This window comes from Toxorhynchites rutilus, chromosome 3 (assembly GCF_029784135.1).
Source record: "Toxorhynchites rutilus septentrionalis strain SRP chromosome 3, ASM2978413v1, whole genome shotgun sequence".
In the NCBI taxonomy this organism is placed as follows: domain Eukaryota; kingdom Metazoa; phylum Arthropoda; class Insecta; order Diptera; family Culicidae; genus Toxorhynchites; species Toxorhynchites rutilus.
In genome coordinates, this window is record NC_073746.1 from 22949426 (window position 1) to 22967316 (window position 17891).

The 17891-nt window shown below is 38.5% G+C and overlaps 3 protein-coding genes across 4 annotated transcripts in view; 1 reads left to right on the forward strand and 2 right to left on the reverse strand.

Annotated features, from left to right (window-relative positions):
- Nucleotides 1-17891, forward strand: part of LOC129779148 (zinc finger protein 267-like) — a 133041-nt gene that overhangs the window by 26734 nt on the left and 88416 nt on the right. Inside the window, exon 3 of one of the 2 annotated variants that reach the window (XR_008743577.1) lies at nucleotides 5342-5359. The exons of the other annotated variant lie outside the window; for it this stretch is intronic. The gene's annotated coding sequence lies outside the window, so the exon portion shown is untranslated. Of the gene's footprint in view, nucleotides 1-5341; nucleotides 5360-17891 lie in introns of those variants that run through there. 2 annotated transcript variants of the gene reach the window in all.
- On the reverse strand, nucleotides 4040-6106 carry LOC129779147 (uncharacterized). Its single transcript, XM_055786431.1, has 2 exons — nucleotides 5881-6106; nucleotides 4040-5811 (listed from the first exon to the last, which is right to left on the reverse strand). Exons 1-2 carry the CDS (start codon nucleotides 6104-6106, stop codon nucleotides 4040-4042), a joined length of 1998 nt encoding a protein of 665 aa, XP_055642406.1.
- LOC129779150 (putative mediator of RNA polymerase II transcription subunit 26) lies at nucleotides 8558-9650 on the reverse strand. The gene has a single exon (XM_055786440.1). The coding sequence runs from the start codon at nucleotides 9556-9558 to the stop codon at nucleotides 8572-8574; it is 987 nt and encodes a 328-aa protein (XP_055642415.1). The 5' UTR covers nucleotides 9559-9650; the 3' UTR covers nucleotides 8558-8571.

The window sequence follows — 17891 nt, forward strand, 5'->3', positions numbered from 1 at the left end:
TTTGAGTTAAATAAATTCATAGCTTCTTTTGTCTTAAATAAGGCCTCTTTCATTTGAAACGTAACTTCTCTATTGATTTTAACCTGTGCATTGTTATTCACAATCAAACTATTAATGGAATCGTTTATAATTTTTAAATCATTTGCATCAGGAGAACCTGCTATGAATTTCCAAATAGTTCCTATTGTATTTTTACTCCTTCAATTGGTATCAAATTTTTTGAATATATTTCTATTTCTTCAAACTTTTTCAATATTAAATTTGTGAATTGATTTTCTTCTATATCAGAGAATTTGGCCTTCACATCGTTCAAATGTATAATGAAAGGGAATATTTTAAAATGGTGGGTATAATAATTTGAGTTGTTTTGAATTCGTCCTTGTCCTTTATCTACTAATATTAATGGTAAGTCGTCCACCTTTTGAATCGATACATGTTGTCCAACATTCATTGTTGGCAGGGATAGAAACAGAAGTCTGTAATGGAAAGAGAATTGTTATCAAAATTCGTAAGTTAACGTACTTTAATGTCATTCTTGTGAACTCGTCTTTTGTCTGTAGTAATAATAGTGCTTTTGTTTATGACGTCTACATTTATCTTTTTGTATCGTGGTACAGTCTTAGGTCGTCTAGTTTTTTCATAAGCCGTTTTGGTCTTGTCGATTTGTTTGGATTTGAGATTTCGATTGTGATAATCGAGATCTTTTTGTTGCTTTTTCTTCAAATTTTTATAAACTTCGTCTATGATTTGAGGTGTTTTTGAAGAAGGGAGTATAACCTCATTTGGTTTGAAATTAGTGGATGAATGGATGGTATTGTTATACTTATCAACAGTGATTTGAACTGAGTCAGGGACTGGAATTCGAGGTGTTTCTGATTTCGTTATACGGTAAATTTCTAATAAGGTAGAGTGAAATCTTTCTACAGTTCCATTCATTTCACTACGTCCTGTAGCAGTAACATATGGTGTGATTTGATGGGAACTATAGAAATTATTTAATTCATGCGCCATGAATGACTTTTCATTATCCATTACTAAAATTTTGGGTGTTTGATATTTTAATAAACAATCTTTCAATGCCGGTATTATGTCTACAGTTGCTCTAGATTCAATAAGTTTAACTTGCGCATGTTTTGAAAATTCGTCTATATACGTTAAAAATTGTAATTTTTCCAAAAACAAAATATCAATGTGTGCGATTTCAAAAGGAACTGTTGGGATAGAAGTTTCTTGGATTGGAAACTTAATCGGTTTTCTGTCATACTTATTTTCATTACATATTTGACAGTTGACGAAGTCTCTAAGTTTTTGTTTAAGGTTGGGGAAATATGCTGTTCGTAGGATTTGTTGTTTATTTTCCTCGACACATCTGTGTGCTCGTTTGTGGGTGTGTTGAATCAGTTTCAATTGGTCCGCTTCATTAGTGATGTCCTGTAATATTTTTTGAGTAAAACGGATTTTTAACATGTTGGCTTGGCTAAAATGTTTCCTGTAGACTTCTTGGATAAGTCCCATTATATGATCTTCTGTAAATAAACCGTTCACTTTAGTTGGATCGAAATTGGTTTTTGATATCTGTAAAATAGAATTTTCATTAATGTTGTTTATTGATATAATGATTCTATTGAAGTTTGGAAATGGTTTCTCTGTAGTTATTTTGTCTGGTCCATTTTTGATAACAATTATGTTAGTAATATGTAACCGATTACTCGCGGTTGGCTCGAGGTTAGTATTACAACGATCTCATAATTGGGATGTTGCAGTCTCCAGTACTATGTATGTGTGGCCGACACGGGATACTTCCTATTGGAGTGTAACTAACCATTGATCAGCGACGCCCCCTAGTCTGTACCTCATATCAATCGTGGTGCGTCTCTCTTGACTCGAGGAATCCAGGGTAGAATGGTCACTGAGCGGTACAATCTTCAGCTCGTGTAGAGTTGCCATGAGCGGTACAACCTTTGGCTCTTGTTGAATGATCAGTGGCCTGCATAACCTTCGACCTGTGTATCTGTAAAGAGTATGTGTATGTATTGCCGCGACTAAGTAAAAGTTTATCGATTGGATAGGAGGGATATGATACAGGGATACAACGGAGGAATCATCATCAAACGTTGACATCGGCGTTTCTGAGGAACAGGTATAGATGAAGCAGAAGATCAGGATCACGACTACCTATGATATCCCGGACGGGGATATCCGATTGTCTGTCTAGTGCCCTCAATGCTCTGGAAAGCTGAGATCGAGCAGCATGGAACCGGATACACGACCAGACAACATGCTCGATGTCGTGGTAGCCATCGCCACAATCACAAAGATTGTTTGTTGCGAGCCCAATGCGATAAAGATGCGCGTTTAGGTTGTAGTGATTGGACATAAGCCGAGATATCACGCGAATGAAATCACGACCTACATTCAATCCCTTGAACCATGCACTCGTCGAGACCTTAGGGATAATCGTGTGTAACCAACGACCGAACTCATCTTCACTCCACATGCGCTGCCAACTTACGAGCGTGTGCTGACGAGGAATGTTGTTAGCCTGCACTTGTGGATCTTCCGCGAAGGATAGAAGATTTATTCCACGCTAACTGTCAATTAACACCTCTTAGTCTTTTGTGGATCTCAAAGCTTGATCAAGAAGTACCTCATTCGGAGTTCTATCACAAGTCTGGGATTGCACGACTGAAGGGGTGTAAAAAATCTAAGGGAATTATTCCCCTAGATGCTTGCCTAGCAAGACTTTTATTTTGTTAATGGGACAAGCCCCTTTGTTTTAACAAATCCCGGCTAGGGCAGCCACAAAACTTCAAATTCAGCCGGCTCCAGTGCGGTCCGTCGAATTGAAGCAAGTAGTCTGCTTTTGGATTTGGGATTTGTTTGGTTGTATACCTTTTGTGGCGTGGCGCCTCGGTTGCCAACGCTGGTGAGAGGTTTCGGATTTAACGAATTTGCTGGTTTTAAATACAGATATTCACTTGAATCTATTTAAACGAACTAAGTTTATTTTAACTTTAGAATTGGACTACAGAAATGAACTTTTTAATTGAACATATGAATCGAAATACAGAAATGAACTTCTGAATTGGACATATGAATTGAACTACGGAAATGAACTTCTGAATTGGACTAACTTTGAAATGGACTGACTTAGACTATATATACAATTTTGAAGGAGAAAAAAATCTCCCTTTCCTACTCTTACAGATAACCAACCACGTGGTTATCTGCCCTCTAATTTCTCAGCGTGGGTTTTTTCCCAGCTGTTTCCTTCTCAGATAACCGAAACACATCGGTTATCCAACTTTCCCATATTTTTCCGAAAATATCGACGGAATAACATTGGAGCGTAGGTGATCTGGTATTCCATGGATTTTTTGTCGCATGGACAGATCAAAAATGACAGAGGAATTGCAAAAGTATGGGAAGCAAACTTGGTTGGAGATGCCTGGTGAAGGGTGCACGTCGTGGGTAAGGTACTCATGGTATAAAGACATAAAACTTGACTGAGGAGTCAGTTGGAGTAGATTTTCGAAGTTATCAATCACCAATGGATTCATGATCTTGCAACGGATGAGAAATCTGTAGGATAATTCTGTGAACCGAAGAGTAAGCGGGGGTACTCCTGCCAAAACTTCGAGACTCATCGTATGTGTCGAATGCAAACACCCCATGGCTATACGCAAGCAACGATATTGTATTCTCTCCAGCTTGAGAATATGAATCCTGGCAGCTGATCGGAAGCAAAAACTGCCATATTCTAACACTGATAATATCGTTGTTTTATATAACTGAATGAGGTCTCCTGGATGGGTACCCCACCATGTTCCGGTTATTGTTTGGAGAAAATTGATTCTTTGCTGGCATTTCTGTTTCAAATACGCAATGTGTATTCCCCAGTTTTTTTTTTTTTTTTTTTTTTTTCTATTCTAAAAATTTACCACTATGATTATATATGGACACTAATATATTGATAAAATATAGATACAATATATGTTAAAATATGATTGATAATATCTATGGTACATAAGTGTGATTACTAAACTCTCGACTCTATCTCGTTCGTGGCCCTTGTGCTTACTATACTGGCACCGACTGGCATGTTATAAGTACGTATCATTTTGCATACAGCTGTGACAATAAAAGTTATAATAGAGAAGCCTAACCAAGATGATATGATTGTGTTAATAGCACCTGATCCAGATAATATGTTGAATGCATCAGCTATGTCTATGCTATTTGAATACAATGGCACAGATGGGTCTAGTCTACCCATGTACTTAAAGTCAAAGGACACGTGCAACGTTTTGTTTATTGACGGAATATGTATGTTGCAAGCATCTTTATCCTTAGTTAAATACAATCCATACGGGCCTTCAGTGCATGAAATATAATCAACATCAAATTCACAATCAGACACAAACTTCAATAGCCCTTCGTCTTTTATGTTGTTGGCTTGTAGTACCACATAAGAATCTAGTCTGCAACCAGTGCATGCAAAAGTTGTAACTATCTCAATGTTACAATGTGCTGGAGACACCTTTAGGTTATGTATGTCGACATTGCCAACAAGTATGTTTGCTTGCATCTTCACCTTTTGTCTACTTACTATATTTCTATTGTCTCCTCTATGCACAGATTTGATGGCTTTAAGTGTGTCCTGCTTCCTTAGTGCCCTTCTAATAGCTGGTTCAGGCCACCTACAGGTAGGGGTACATGAGTTCACTTGACAATTAACATCATACGTCTTATAAGTAGCACTCTCATTATGGGTTGAAATTTGAAAGTCGCCTATTATCCCAGTTTCTGGCATATTTTGGTCTGCTGCATTAATGTTAAAGAACTGGTCGCCTATTCTTATGATGCTGTTTTCCATTATTGTGTCAGGCCTCGTTATCCCTGCTATAATCATGGGCATTTTATTGATAGATAGCTGTTCAATGTTTATCTGAGGCCTATTAACTGTGAATGTGTACATCTTGGTTGTGTTCAGGTACATCACCTTTACATTAACTTCCCATCCTGAAGACTTTATACGGTACACAGGTATAATTGGGCCTAGCTTTTTAAGTGTCCACCGGTAATATGTACATGCTGTCATGTACCAGCATGTAGTGTCACACCCTAATGTGTCAGTATCACATCCATATCCTGATATTTCGTCAGATTGATCCTTCCTTATTAGGCTGCCAAGCTTCGAATTAGCATTACAGTCTCCATTCCAGCATGTCCCAGTCCCTTTGCATTGCCACTTATGTGCAGTAGTTATCTCATAATCAGCTGTATAATACATCAATGATGATGTGTATAAGTTATAAGCCTCAGTCATTTCTAATTTCAGATAATTACCATTCACATCCCTAAAGCATAAGACTGAACCTGTGAGTAGAACCATCTCATACATCCCCATAGTCCTACAGTGTGTTTGCTCACATACCTCTCCAGTGGATGAAATAAATAATGTATTATCACACGCATATGTGGTACTAAAGCCTATTGTCAATAAGCTAATATACAGCAGCATAGCATGTGGACCAGAAAAAGTGCTGTGGTGGTTATAATGATGAACTGAGGGTTCTGCTTCCTCAGACCTTTTCATCTCTTGGATTGCACTGGACAAGTCAGGGTAAAGTGGCTCAACTACCTCTTCTATTGTTGCCTGTTGGTTTTGTGCCAGCATCTTATTAACCTCATTTCTCACCAGTATGCTTCTTTTATCAACTTTTGTTGCTTTCCTTTGAGACCTTACATTTGCCGTATGCCTCCTAAATCTGTTTAGTGCTGGCTGGAACACTTTCAACCAAATCAGCCCTGTTATCAAAAAGAGTATAAATCCAATTAATGCACCAGCAATATAAGGTATAATGCTTTTTTCACAACCCTCTATTGTCTCGTTTTGTAAGCAGTACACTCCACAGTCTTGACATGTCATCTTGCTTGCTAGTATGCCTGTGTTGTCGTCGCAGTGATACTTGATTAGGCCATAATGCCATCCAGGAATGACTCCATTCATGCCTTCAGCATGTATGCCATTTGCCGTTATAGAACACTGCTTATATCCGCTGTATGTTACCACGCCATGCGTTACATGTATGCTATTCGACATCGTGTGGTTGTTTATTTGTTTAAACAGTTATTAATCCTCTGCTTGCTGCAGAGTTGGATGTGTCATTTTCCATTTGACAATATATTCCATTTGACAATATTTTCCATTTGACAATATATTTTCATTTGACAATATATTGTCATTTTCAAATGTCACTCGAAGCTTCGGTAATTTTCTTGTTTCAGTCGGGTTTTCTGTCGTATAAATAGAAAGTTGATCAGACTCTCTATTGTCTTTTTCGTTGTTTTTTTCTTTTACAATTTGTGTGCTCTTATCCTTCAATTTATTGGTTTCATTCATTTTTCGTGTCATTGACCTTGTATTAATCAAGAGCATGTTTAATGATTTCAATTCATCTGAAGACTTTACTATACGGGATAAAGCATCAGCACTTACGTTAGCTTTTTCTTGTATATATTCGATGTCGAAGTCAAAATCTTCTAAATCTAACCTCATTCTAGTAAGTTTAGAGGTTGGATTTTTCATACTAAATAAAAATACTAAAGGTCGATGATCGGTACGGACGATAAATTTTCTTCCATACAGATATGCTTTAAAATAATTAATGGCCCAGTGAATCGCTGTAAGTTCCTTCAATATGACAGATTTATTTTTCTCACCAGGTGTAAAACTTTTGCTTGCAAATGCTATTGGTCGGTCATTGCCGTCAATAATTTGAGATAAGACTGCTCCACACCCTACGTCTGAAGCATCTGTAGTTAAAATAAATTTTTGTGTGAAGTCTGGATATTGTAATACCATGGGGGACATCAAGAAAAATTTTAATGAGTTAAATGATTCATGACACTGAGGTGTCCATTCAAATTGTTTATTCTTTTTAAGCAACTGATTTAATGGGTGAGCAATAATTGCAAAATTTGGTACAAATTTACGGTAGTAGTTACAAAAGGCTACAAACCGTCTGACTTCATCACTATTTTTTGGTTCAGAATAACTCTTTATCGTTTCAAATTTTGCATCATCAGGGAGAATTCCTTTATCAGTTATTCTATGACCAAGATAAGTGACTTCCTTGTTAAAAAATTTGCACTTCTGTAAGTTTAATTTCAAATTATATTTTCTTATTCTATCAAAAACTTTGGTTAAATTTTGAAAATGATGTTGAATAGAACATCCAATTACAATTATATCATCTATGTAGACAAAAGCTTGTTCTGGTGTCAGACCAGCCATTGCTATTGTCATCATTCTTTGAAAACTGTTTGGACTTATATTCAGGCCAAACGGTAGTCGGGTAAATTGGTAATGACCTGACTGGGTCGAAAACGAAGTAAATTTTCTAGAATTATTGTCCCACGAAATCTGATGGAATCCCGACATTAAATCTAGAGTTGAAAAATATTTCGCTCTACCAAGTTGATCCAGAATGGAATCAATCCTTGGCAATGGGAATTTATCTGGGAGTATCTTTTTGTTAAGCTGTCTGAAATCTATAACTAGGCGCCATTTTTTTCCTGCACCATCACTCTTTTTAGGTACTAGTAGTATTGGGTTATTATAAGGGGATATTGAAGGTTCAATAACATTTTCCTTCAACATCTTGTTAACTTGTGTTTGAATCTCCTCGCTTTGGGAATAAATAGTTTTGTAATTTGGTATATAAATCGGTACCTTGTCATTTAGATTGATATTTTGTTCATAAAAATTATTCACTGTGATTGGCTCATCCGGCAAGGAAAATATATCTGCATAATTTTTAATCAGTTTCTTTAGTTCATCTCTAGCATAAACAGGAACATTTTTGAAATCAATTTCTTTTAAAATTTCTTGATTCCGTTTTTCATCCTTGTTTGACTTAGTATTAATGTTTAAAATTATATATTCATCTAACGGTTCCATTTTTGGATTAAAATCTGAACATAAAATGGTAATTGATGAATTCGTTGTATTTATTAATTTTATGTATTGACTATTCTTTGATATTATTGTATTTCCACAGAACACACCGGGTTTAATTTCTTGTGAAAGTAAAACCATGTCTTCTGTGATATTTAAATTTGGAATTTTTCTGACTACCTCACAACGCTGTGGCAGTACTATAGATTGATTCAAATGATCTTCTATTGGAATTGAAATTAGATTATCGTCATGATTAAAATTTAGTAACCAGTATTCATAATCAATGGTACACTTGTACTTGACCAAAAAGTCGCGTCCAAGTAAACCATCTGTTGGAATTGGAAAATTAAATTGCACTAATTGAAAATTGTGAGAAATTATAAATCCATTAGTAGTTTGCAAATAAGTATCTGTTTCAGCTATGGTTTCTAAGACACCATCTGTAATGCCAGTTACTTTGTATTTCTTTGAATAGTCAATTCTTTGGTTAGTAGATATTCCATTCCATTTAAAAACAGAAATGTCTGCACCGCTATCTATAATAAATGTACATTTTGTATTAGTCATTTGAACAAATAATGTGATGAAATTGGCTGCATTTAGATTCATCGCGAAGACTGGTTTTGATTTTGTGCCGGTCTTTGATGAAAAGCAGTTGGTTGGCCTAAAAAAGAAAAATTTTGCTGATTGAAACCTAATGGAGAATGGTTCGTGTTCATATTATCATTACGCATTGGTACCATTTGATTGGTGAATGCTTGCGTTTCGACTTGAGCTGCTTCCATGGGGAACATGCGACTCGGGAAATTTCTATTAATGTTATTGTTAAACCTTCCACGTCCATTCGAGTTTGAATAGGAGGTGTTACGTTGAAAATAATTTCTGAAATTCCCATTATGACCATTATTGCGTGATTGAAAATTTTGATTACTATTGTAATTTTTATTATTATGACGAAAATTGGAATGATTGTGCTTCCGAAATCCTGAGGACCTATATCCATTTTGATGGAGGTGACCTCGGGCGGAAAATGTTAAGATAGCAGAATGTTGGCTACCTGAACCATTTTCTTGCACTTTCTGAACAGCATTTTGAACACTATCAAAAGATCCAACTTTTAAAATGAGTTTAGTTTCACTGTTGGACACTCCATTAATTAAAGCATCCACAGCTGCTTTTGTAACCATTTTCTTCGCTACTTCCTCCGGGATTTTTTGTTGAATGTAGGTACTTTTCAACCTATCTGAAATTTTCTCGATTTGTTCGCAAAATGAATCCAAATTGTCTTTCTGCTTAATCGACTTCAATTTTGCTATAATTTGTTCAGGGGATGTTAAATCCTGACATTTCTCTGTAATGTGTGTGATAAATTGATTAAATGTATTTATATTAGCTGGTAAGCCAAGGCGAGCTTTTCCTGTTATTCTTGTCTTCAGGAACTTAAGCAGCATTGCTTGATGAGGTTCTTCAGTTAAATCTTTCAGTAAACTACAAGCATCAATGAATGCTTGTAAGCCATCACTGGCTCCATCATACATTTGTACTACAGCAGTTGCTGTGCGCACATCAAAATTAGCCACTGTAGTAGTCATTATGATTTTATTATTCAATATTTCTAGAGCATATGTTTGTTTTGTCAGTAACTGCTCATAATCTAGAAACAACTCATTGTACTCTAAAGTATGTATTTTTCCTTGCAATGTAATCAAAATTTGATTATATTTTAATATAATTTCATTTAAAGTATTCTTTTGCTTTTCAATAAAACTTTTTGTATTTTTGTTATTTTTAGATTTTTTTATGTTACTTAATAAATCATTAAATTGACCTTTTAATATTTTTAAGCAAAATGTTTTATCCGTCATCCGGTCTTAATTAATCTGATAGACTTAGCTCACCACTCATTATCATCTGCATCGCTGCGTTGCTATTCTCGATCACTCCTACTCAGCTCCTTATTTTGGCAGCGGACACACCACCCAGCGGTGTTGGCTATAATTGATGTATATAAATTTTTGTATATTCGCACTGTTTACCCATTTATGGCGCGGTAGACGCCTTTCTGTTCATTATTGTTCAAGTTTATTTGCACTAAAATTGTTCTTAGATCACTTGATCACGCGGGAGCTACTAGAGGGCTCGGCGGGACACATAACGTTTTTCTTCTTGCAGTTTCTTAGCTTTAATTAACTTGGTTAGTTTATTCACACGCGAATTTCTATTCTCATATACTTTCGCAACTTTCACTTTTGTTTTAGCATTTGTGCCTTCATTGTCCACATACTCAACCACCAGTGTGTGGCTCTTGGAGTCCGATTTATGAAACTTAATGAACTCTGCACTGTTTTTGAATTCTTCTACTACCGCATCTATAATCCGTTCCACACGAACTCTCTCTAACACTTGGTCCCAGAAATCACACATTTTTGATTATATATATTTTTTTTTCTCACTCCGAATGTTTTAATCGTCAAACCAACTACACTTGGCGTAAATTACTTAACTGCACTTCTCTACGTGCGGCTTCGTTGATCGTGCTCTTCACATATTTTGTGTACACTTTTGCGCAAAGGAAAATCACCACGATCACTATTAATGTTACCGCTATTACTGTGTGTTCGTTTGCACCACTTGCATTTGTGACAATCTCGTCACTACTGCGGAAACCCATGTTTCCGCAACGTCCTTTTTTTTTCAACACTTTGACTATTTTACTCGGTCGCCATTTGGGATATGTCGTGTGGTGATTGATTAACCGCGCAAACAAACACCAATCCGATGTAACACGTAACACTAACTCACGGATTTCTTTCTATTCATTGCAAAAATAAGAGACGTTATCTCTCGTTGACGGTTAAAAACATAATCCTTTTACTCACGTTCTTTTACAATCAGGATAGTTCTTAATTCTAGTACCGCTAATACAATATGTTAAACTGGAGGGAGAAACCTGGAACAACTATTTACTGATTATCCAATCAGAAGTAAGTAAATTGAAATGACAAATACCAATATGCATACGTGAACGCATTGTCGCTATGTTCTAGGCGTGTGCGGATGGCTCATAGATAGAGCGAAAGAATATAATTGCTTAGCGCGATGGGTGTTCCATGAAATACGATGCCATGAGACCGTTTCAAGTATGGTGCAACATGTATATCGATTATTGAGTCAACGCTTAATGCTTGGGAACACAAGTGCCCTAATTTAGTTGCAACACTTGTGTGAAATGGAAAAGGTTCAGCTATAATCGATTAGCTGTGAATAGACATGATCCAGTGAAGATATGTTATGCATGCAATTATGAATAAGCATAAATAACGTATGCGTGGGAACATCTAGAAAATAAACCAATTCTGGTTTCAAGGGTTGTAAATTTCTCTGGAAACATTAAGATCAATTATTTATGATCTTTGGGGAATCTGGTATAGCACACCTGCTATTGCGATGGCACCCTCTTTAAATCGTATGAGTATTCCAAACAATGACGTAGTTGCATCGGGACCAGGCAATAATGCTGAATTGAATGACACGTCCTTTACTTTGGCGGCTGCATCGAATACCAATCTGGGTTTTGGCTTATTCTTTCCGTGAACAATGAAATGGGCTAGGTAATATGTTCTTGGTTTGGGAACGATAATCTCTATTGGAGATAATTTACGTATGTATCCCTTTTCTTCATAACTCTTGAATGTTTTATTTGTCCACTCCTCCAACTGTGGGTTCTTTTTGATACTTTTCTCCAGCGTTCGTAATCTGTTCATGGCATTATTATAGCTGTCTGGAAACTGAAATTCATCATTTTTCCATAACAAACCGATTTCGGAACGTCCATTCTCGTATTTCATCGTGTTTTTTATAATTTGTTTTGCTCGTGCATCTGCTTCTGATTCTGGTAAGTTTTGCACTATCTTTACACCAAAGTTTTCTGTGGTAAAATAGTTGTGCATAGTATGTTGTAATTTATCGTTTTCATGGTGAATCATAATTCGATCACATTCCACTGTACCACTGATGTTACCATAAATGATCCATCCTAATTTTGATTGTATTGCTGTTGGTTCACCTTCTTTGCCGATACGTCTTTCGATAGGGTTCAGTAGGTGAGTTTGATTAAGTCCGATTAATAATTTGGGCTGAACATTATCGTAACTTTTCACAGGAATGTTATTAAGATGTTTGTATCTATCTTTCATCAGATCGGTGTTCAAAGATTGAGTTTTTTTTTCCCAAAATATATTTTTTATTAAGGCACATGTGGCGTTAGCCTGACGGGGCCGGGAGTCCAATATTTTGACAATTTTTGTCTTACAACTATGTTAGTAATATGTAACCGATTACTCGCGGTTGGCTCGAGGTTAGTATTACAAGTGTTCTCATAATTGGTATGTTGCAGTCTTCGATGCTCTATGCGTATGCCCGACACGGGCTACTTCCTATTGGGATGCAGCTGACCATTAATCAGCAACGCCCCCCTAGTCTGTACCCCATATCTAGCGTGGTGCGTCTTTCTCGACTCGAGGAATCCAGGATACAATGGTCACTAGCCGGCGCAATCATCAGCTCGTGTAGAGTTGTCATGAGCGGTACAACCTTTGGCTCTTGTTGAATGATCAGTGGACTGCACAACCTTTGGCCCGTGCATCTGTAAAGAGTGTGTGTATGTATTGCCGCGACTAAGTAAAAGTTTATCGATTGGATAGGAGGGATATGAAACGGGGACACAACGAAGGAAACATCATTAAACGTTGACATCGGCGTTTCTGAGGAACAGATGAAGCAGAAGATCAGGATCCCGGCTACCTAAGATATCCCGGACGGGGATATCCGATTGTCTGCCTTTTGCTCTCAGTGCTCTAGAGAGCTGAGAGCGAGCAGCATGGAACCGGATACACGACCAGACAACATGCTCGATGTCGTGGTAGCCATCGCCACAACCACAAAGATTGTTTGCTGCGAGCCCAATGCGATAGAGATGCGCGTTTAGGTTGTAGTGATTGGACATAAGCCGAGATATCACGCGAATGAAATCACGACCTACATTCAATCCCTTGAACCATGCACTCGTCGAGACCTTAGGGATAATCGTGTGTAACCAACGACCGAACTCATCTTCACTCCACATGCGCTGCCAACTAACGAGTGTGTCCTGACGAGGAATGTGAAAAAATTCATTATAGGCAATTTGCCTTTCTAAAAGTGTGCCTTCTGAAGCGCCCACCTTAGCTAGCGAGTCCGCTTTCTCATTCCCCGGTATCGAGCAATGAGAGGGAACCCATGCTAAGGTAATCTTGAATAATTTTTCGACCAAAACACTCAATAGTTGTCTTATTCTTGTTAGGAAATAAGATGAGCATTTATCAACTTTCATTGAGCGGATTGCCTCTATTGAGCTGAGACTGTCTGAAAAAATAAAATAGTGGTCGATGGGCAATGTTTCAATGATCCCTAATGCGTAATATATCGCACCCAGTTCAGCGACATACACGGAACAAGGATCTTTGAGTTTGAAAGAGGCACTGGAATTTTCATTGAAGATGCCGAAGCCAGTGGACCCGTTTATGAATGAACCGTCAGTAAAGAACATTTTATCAGATCCAACTTTCCCATATTCTGCCGAAAATATCGGCGGAATAGAATCGGAGCGTAGGTGATCTGGGATTCCATGGATTTTTTGTCGCATGGACAGATCAAAAATGACAGATGAATTGCAGAAGTATGAGAAGCAAACTTGATTGGAGATGCCTGGTGAAGGGTGCACGTCGTGGGTAAGGTACTCATGGTATAAGGACATAAAACTTGACTGAGGAGTCAGTTGGAGTAGATTTTCGAAGTTATCAATCACCAATGGATTCATGATCTTGCAACGGATGAGAAATCTGTAGGATAATTCTGTGAACCGAAGAGTAAGCGGGGGTACTCCTGCCAAAACTTCGAGACTCATCGTATGTGTCGAATGCAAACACCCCATGGCTATACGCAAGCAACGATATTGTATCCTCTCCAGCTTGAGAATATGAATCCTGGCAGCTGATTGGACGCAAAAACTGCCATATTCTAACACTGACAATATCGTTGTTTTGTACAACTGAATGAGGTCTCCTGGATGGGCACCCCACCATGTTCCGGTTATTGTTTGGAGAAAATTGATTCTTTGCTGGCATTTCTGTTTCAAATACGCAATGTGTCTCCCCCAGGTACATTTAGAATCAAAATATACACCCAGGTATTTGAAAAACATAGCTGGAAAGGTAAAGCTGGAATTGGGCGGGTTCGTGCTTCCTAGAAAAAACGACCATTTCAGTTTTCTCCGTAGAGAATTCGATACCCAGCTTGAGGGCCCACGTGAACAGATTGTTCATGGTATCTTGCAACGACTTTTGCAGAGCGACGGGATTAGTACCCGTGATGGAAATAACTCCATCGTCTGCAAGTTGTCTCAGCGTGCAGTCTCTAGTTAGACAATCATCCATATCATTGACGTAAAAACTGTACAAGAGGGGGCTTAGGCAGGAGCCTTGCGGTAGGCCCATAAAACTGTAACGAGAAGATTTTGAGTTGCCATGAGAGAAATTCATGTGCTTTTCTGACAGTAAATTGTACAGGAAATTATTCAGAATTGGTGAAAGTCCACGATTATGAAGCTTCTCTGAGAGAATTTCCATGGAAACCGGATGAAAAATCAGGGATCTATCAGATTCCCTGCAAAGACTGTACTAGTGTATACATCGGTCAAACTCGTCGGAAATTCAAAATCCGCCTACGTGAACATAAGAATGCGGTGGATAATGAACGAGCCAGCGAATCAAGTGTGGCAGCACATGCTTTAACTCAAGCCCACTGCGTAGACTGGGAGAAGGCAAAAATTATTAGAAATGTACGAAAAGCCTCACAGTTGAATGCATGGGAATCAATGTACATCTCAACCAGCGATTCCCCACTTATGAATGAAGAAGATGCACCAATATCATCTCAACTCTTCCATCTGACGAAGCTGATAACTCAGCAAACTATATCTTCGACAAGTACTGATAACCGTATGAATATGTGTTAGTGCTCCATCGTAACCAGTCGGACACCGTCCAGTAGATGGGCAACATCGAGCCCGAAACCGGTCGACGAAAAAGGTAATTTTAACCATTTTAATGTTTGTAAGGATTATAAGTGTTGTGTCCTAGTTCCGTGTCGCGTCTCGCGAGTGAATAGTGATAAATATCCTTACGTTAGCACAACCAAAAATAAGTGAAATGGAGGCAACTACCTCAAAGTGCTTTCGCCTTTATGGCCGATTGGTTACGAAGAAGAAAGTTCTGTTAATGAGTATTCAATTCTTAACACGGTGCAAGAGAAGAGGTTTTATTCCCAACTTTATTCAAATTAAACCCTCAATAAGTAGTGCATCCAGTGAAAAGGCAGCCAAACGTGCCCGAGTACTTTGGCTAGCCGAAGAAATAAGGTGCAAACATAAAGCGCTGTCCATTGTCGAAGAACAGCTGTATTCATTGCACCTACAGCTGTTGAAGCAAGTTGTTTACCACAGTGCTGTAGAGTGTATTGTTCATCGGTGTGTAGAAGGGAACAACGATTGTTGGCAAACAGTGATGTGTAAAATAAGTCGCAATCTCCAGGGACGTGTAAGGAGAACGAAAGAAAGGCATCACAAAAAACTACAACATCTCGCTCTGACGCAGGCGCCACAGAAGGTAATACGATCTCCACAAAACATCGACAATTTTGTTATCAACCTTTCGTCCGCACAGTTCGCTAGAACTGAGCTGGATCTATTGAACAAGGGATTGAATTTTGCCATCTCCCCCTCGCGCCCCCCCATCGCCGACACAGTAAACAATATTGAAAGCGCAATACAGTACAACACTTTCACGTCGAAATCAGCTATACGGTACGACGTTGAGCAATGTTTATTAAAAACAGTACCCAAGACGGAAAGTGGGAAACAGACGAGCTTTGATACCTGGTGTGCAATACGACAGCTAAAAGCTCGCGATGTAGTTTATTCACGGGCAGATAAAGGGAATGCAGTTGTGATCATGGATAAACATGATTATGACTTACGGGTTCTTGACATGATTCGCTCCGGTCCGTATGAAGAACATTGCTTCAAAAATGGGAAACCTAAAGATCCGCTTAATGCAATGACTGAAGAAGCTAATTCTGTTCGCCAAAAAGTCACACACTTGATGGGTGGGGATAAACTTGAACGAAAATTGAATGTACCCAATCCAAAAGTGGCATTGTTGTACTGCCTCCCAAAAATACATAAAAATCCAGTGGCGATGCGGCCGATTTCGTCTAACATCTGCACTCCAACTGAAAAAATGGCTGCTTGGTTGGTTGAAGAATTGAAAAAATATCCCATAACTCACGGTAAAAATGTCAACAATTCGTTTGAGTTGGTAGACCATTTGAAAGGCTTCGAGGTTAGGCGAGGGGAAATTCTGGTGTCGTTCGATGTTACAGCTCTTTTTCCGAACGTGCCAGTAACAGAGGCGGTAAATAGTTTGCGCAGACATCTGGAACGGAAACGCGTACCACCCAATCAGATCGACGCATATCTTTTGGTAACGAAAACCTGTATGAATCAGAACTTCTTTTCGTTCAGGGGAAAGTTCTACAAGCAAACGTTCGGTCTCAGTATGGGTAGCAAGCTATCGCCACTCTTAGCGGAGGTTTTCATGAAAGATTTTGAAACAGAGTTGGCGAAAGAAAAATTCTTCCCTCGAATGTGGAGACGCTATGTAGATGACATCTTCGCAGTTGTGAAAGAACGTTACTTGAAGCAGACGTTGGAGTTGTTGAATTCCCGACATAGGACGATTAAGTTTACCGTCGAAAAAGAAAAAGACGGTACACTTCCTTTTCTGGACCTGTACATTACCCGGAAGGAAGATAATCGGCTAAAGTTTGGGATATACCGTAAACCAACGTCTACGAATAGATATATAACTTCCGACTCTAATCACTTCGGCGCACAAAAACAAGCAGCCTTCCACTCCATGGTGTATCGTCTCCTCAACATACCAATGGAGAGAGATGATTACATAGCGGAGAAAAATAGAATCTACCATGCTGCAGAGCTGAATGGGTACAAGAGATGTTTTGTGGAGAAAATCCTTCGGAAACACGAGAAGAAGAAATGGAGAAAAAACAACACCACATTAGAGCCTGAGAAGGAACAACACAAAAGGATCAGCCTACCGTACTATCCCAAAATAACCAACACAGTCCAGTCTACACTCCGGAAACACGGATTTCATGTGGTGTACAAAAGTGAGAGCACCCTGAAAGACCTTTTGTGCAACCTGAAAGATAGAATTCCACCGGATGAAAAATCAGGGATCTATCAGATTCCCTGCAAAGACTGTACTAGTGTATACATCGGTCAAACTCGTCGGAAATTCAAAATCCGCCTACGTGAACATAAGAATGCGGTGGATAATGAACGAGCCAGCGAATCAAGTGTGGCAGCACATGCTTTAACTCAAGCCCACTGCGTAGACTGGGAGAAGGCAAAAATTATTAGAAATGTACGAAAAGCCTCACAGTTGAATGCATGGGAATCAATGTACATCTCAACCAGCGATTCCCCACTTATGAATGAAGAAGATGCACCAATATCATCTCAACTCTTCCATCTGACGAAGCTGATAACTCAGCAAACTATATCTTCGACAAGTACTGATAACCGTATGAATATGTGTTAGTGCTCCATCGTAACCAGTCGGACACCGTCCAGTAGATGGGCAACATCGAGCCCGAAACCGGTCGACGAAAAAGGTAATTTTAACCATTTTAATGTTTGTAAGGATTATAAGTGTTGTGTCCTAGTTCCGTGTCGCGTCTCGCGAGTGAATAGTGATAAATATCCTTACGTTAGCACAACCAAAAATAAGATTCTTCAACAAGT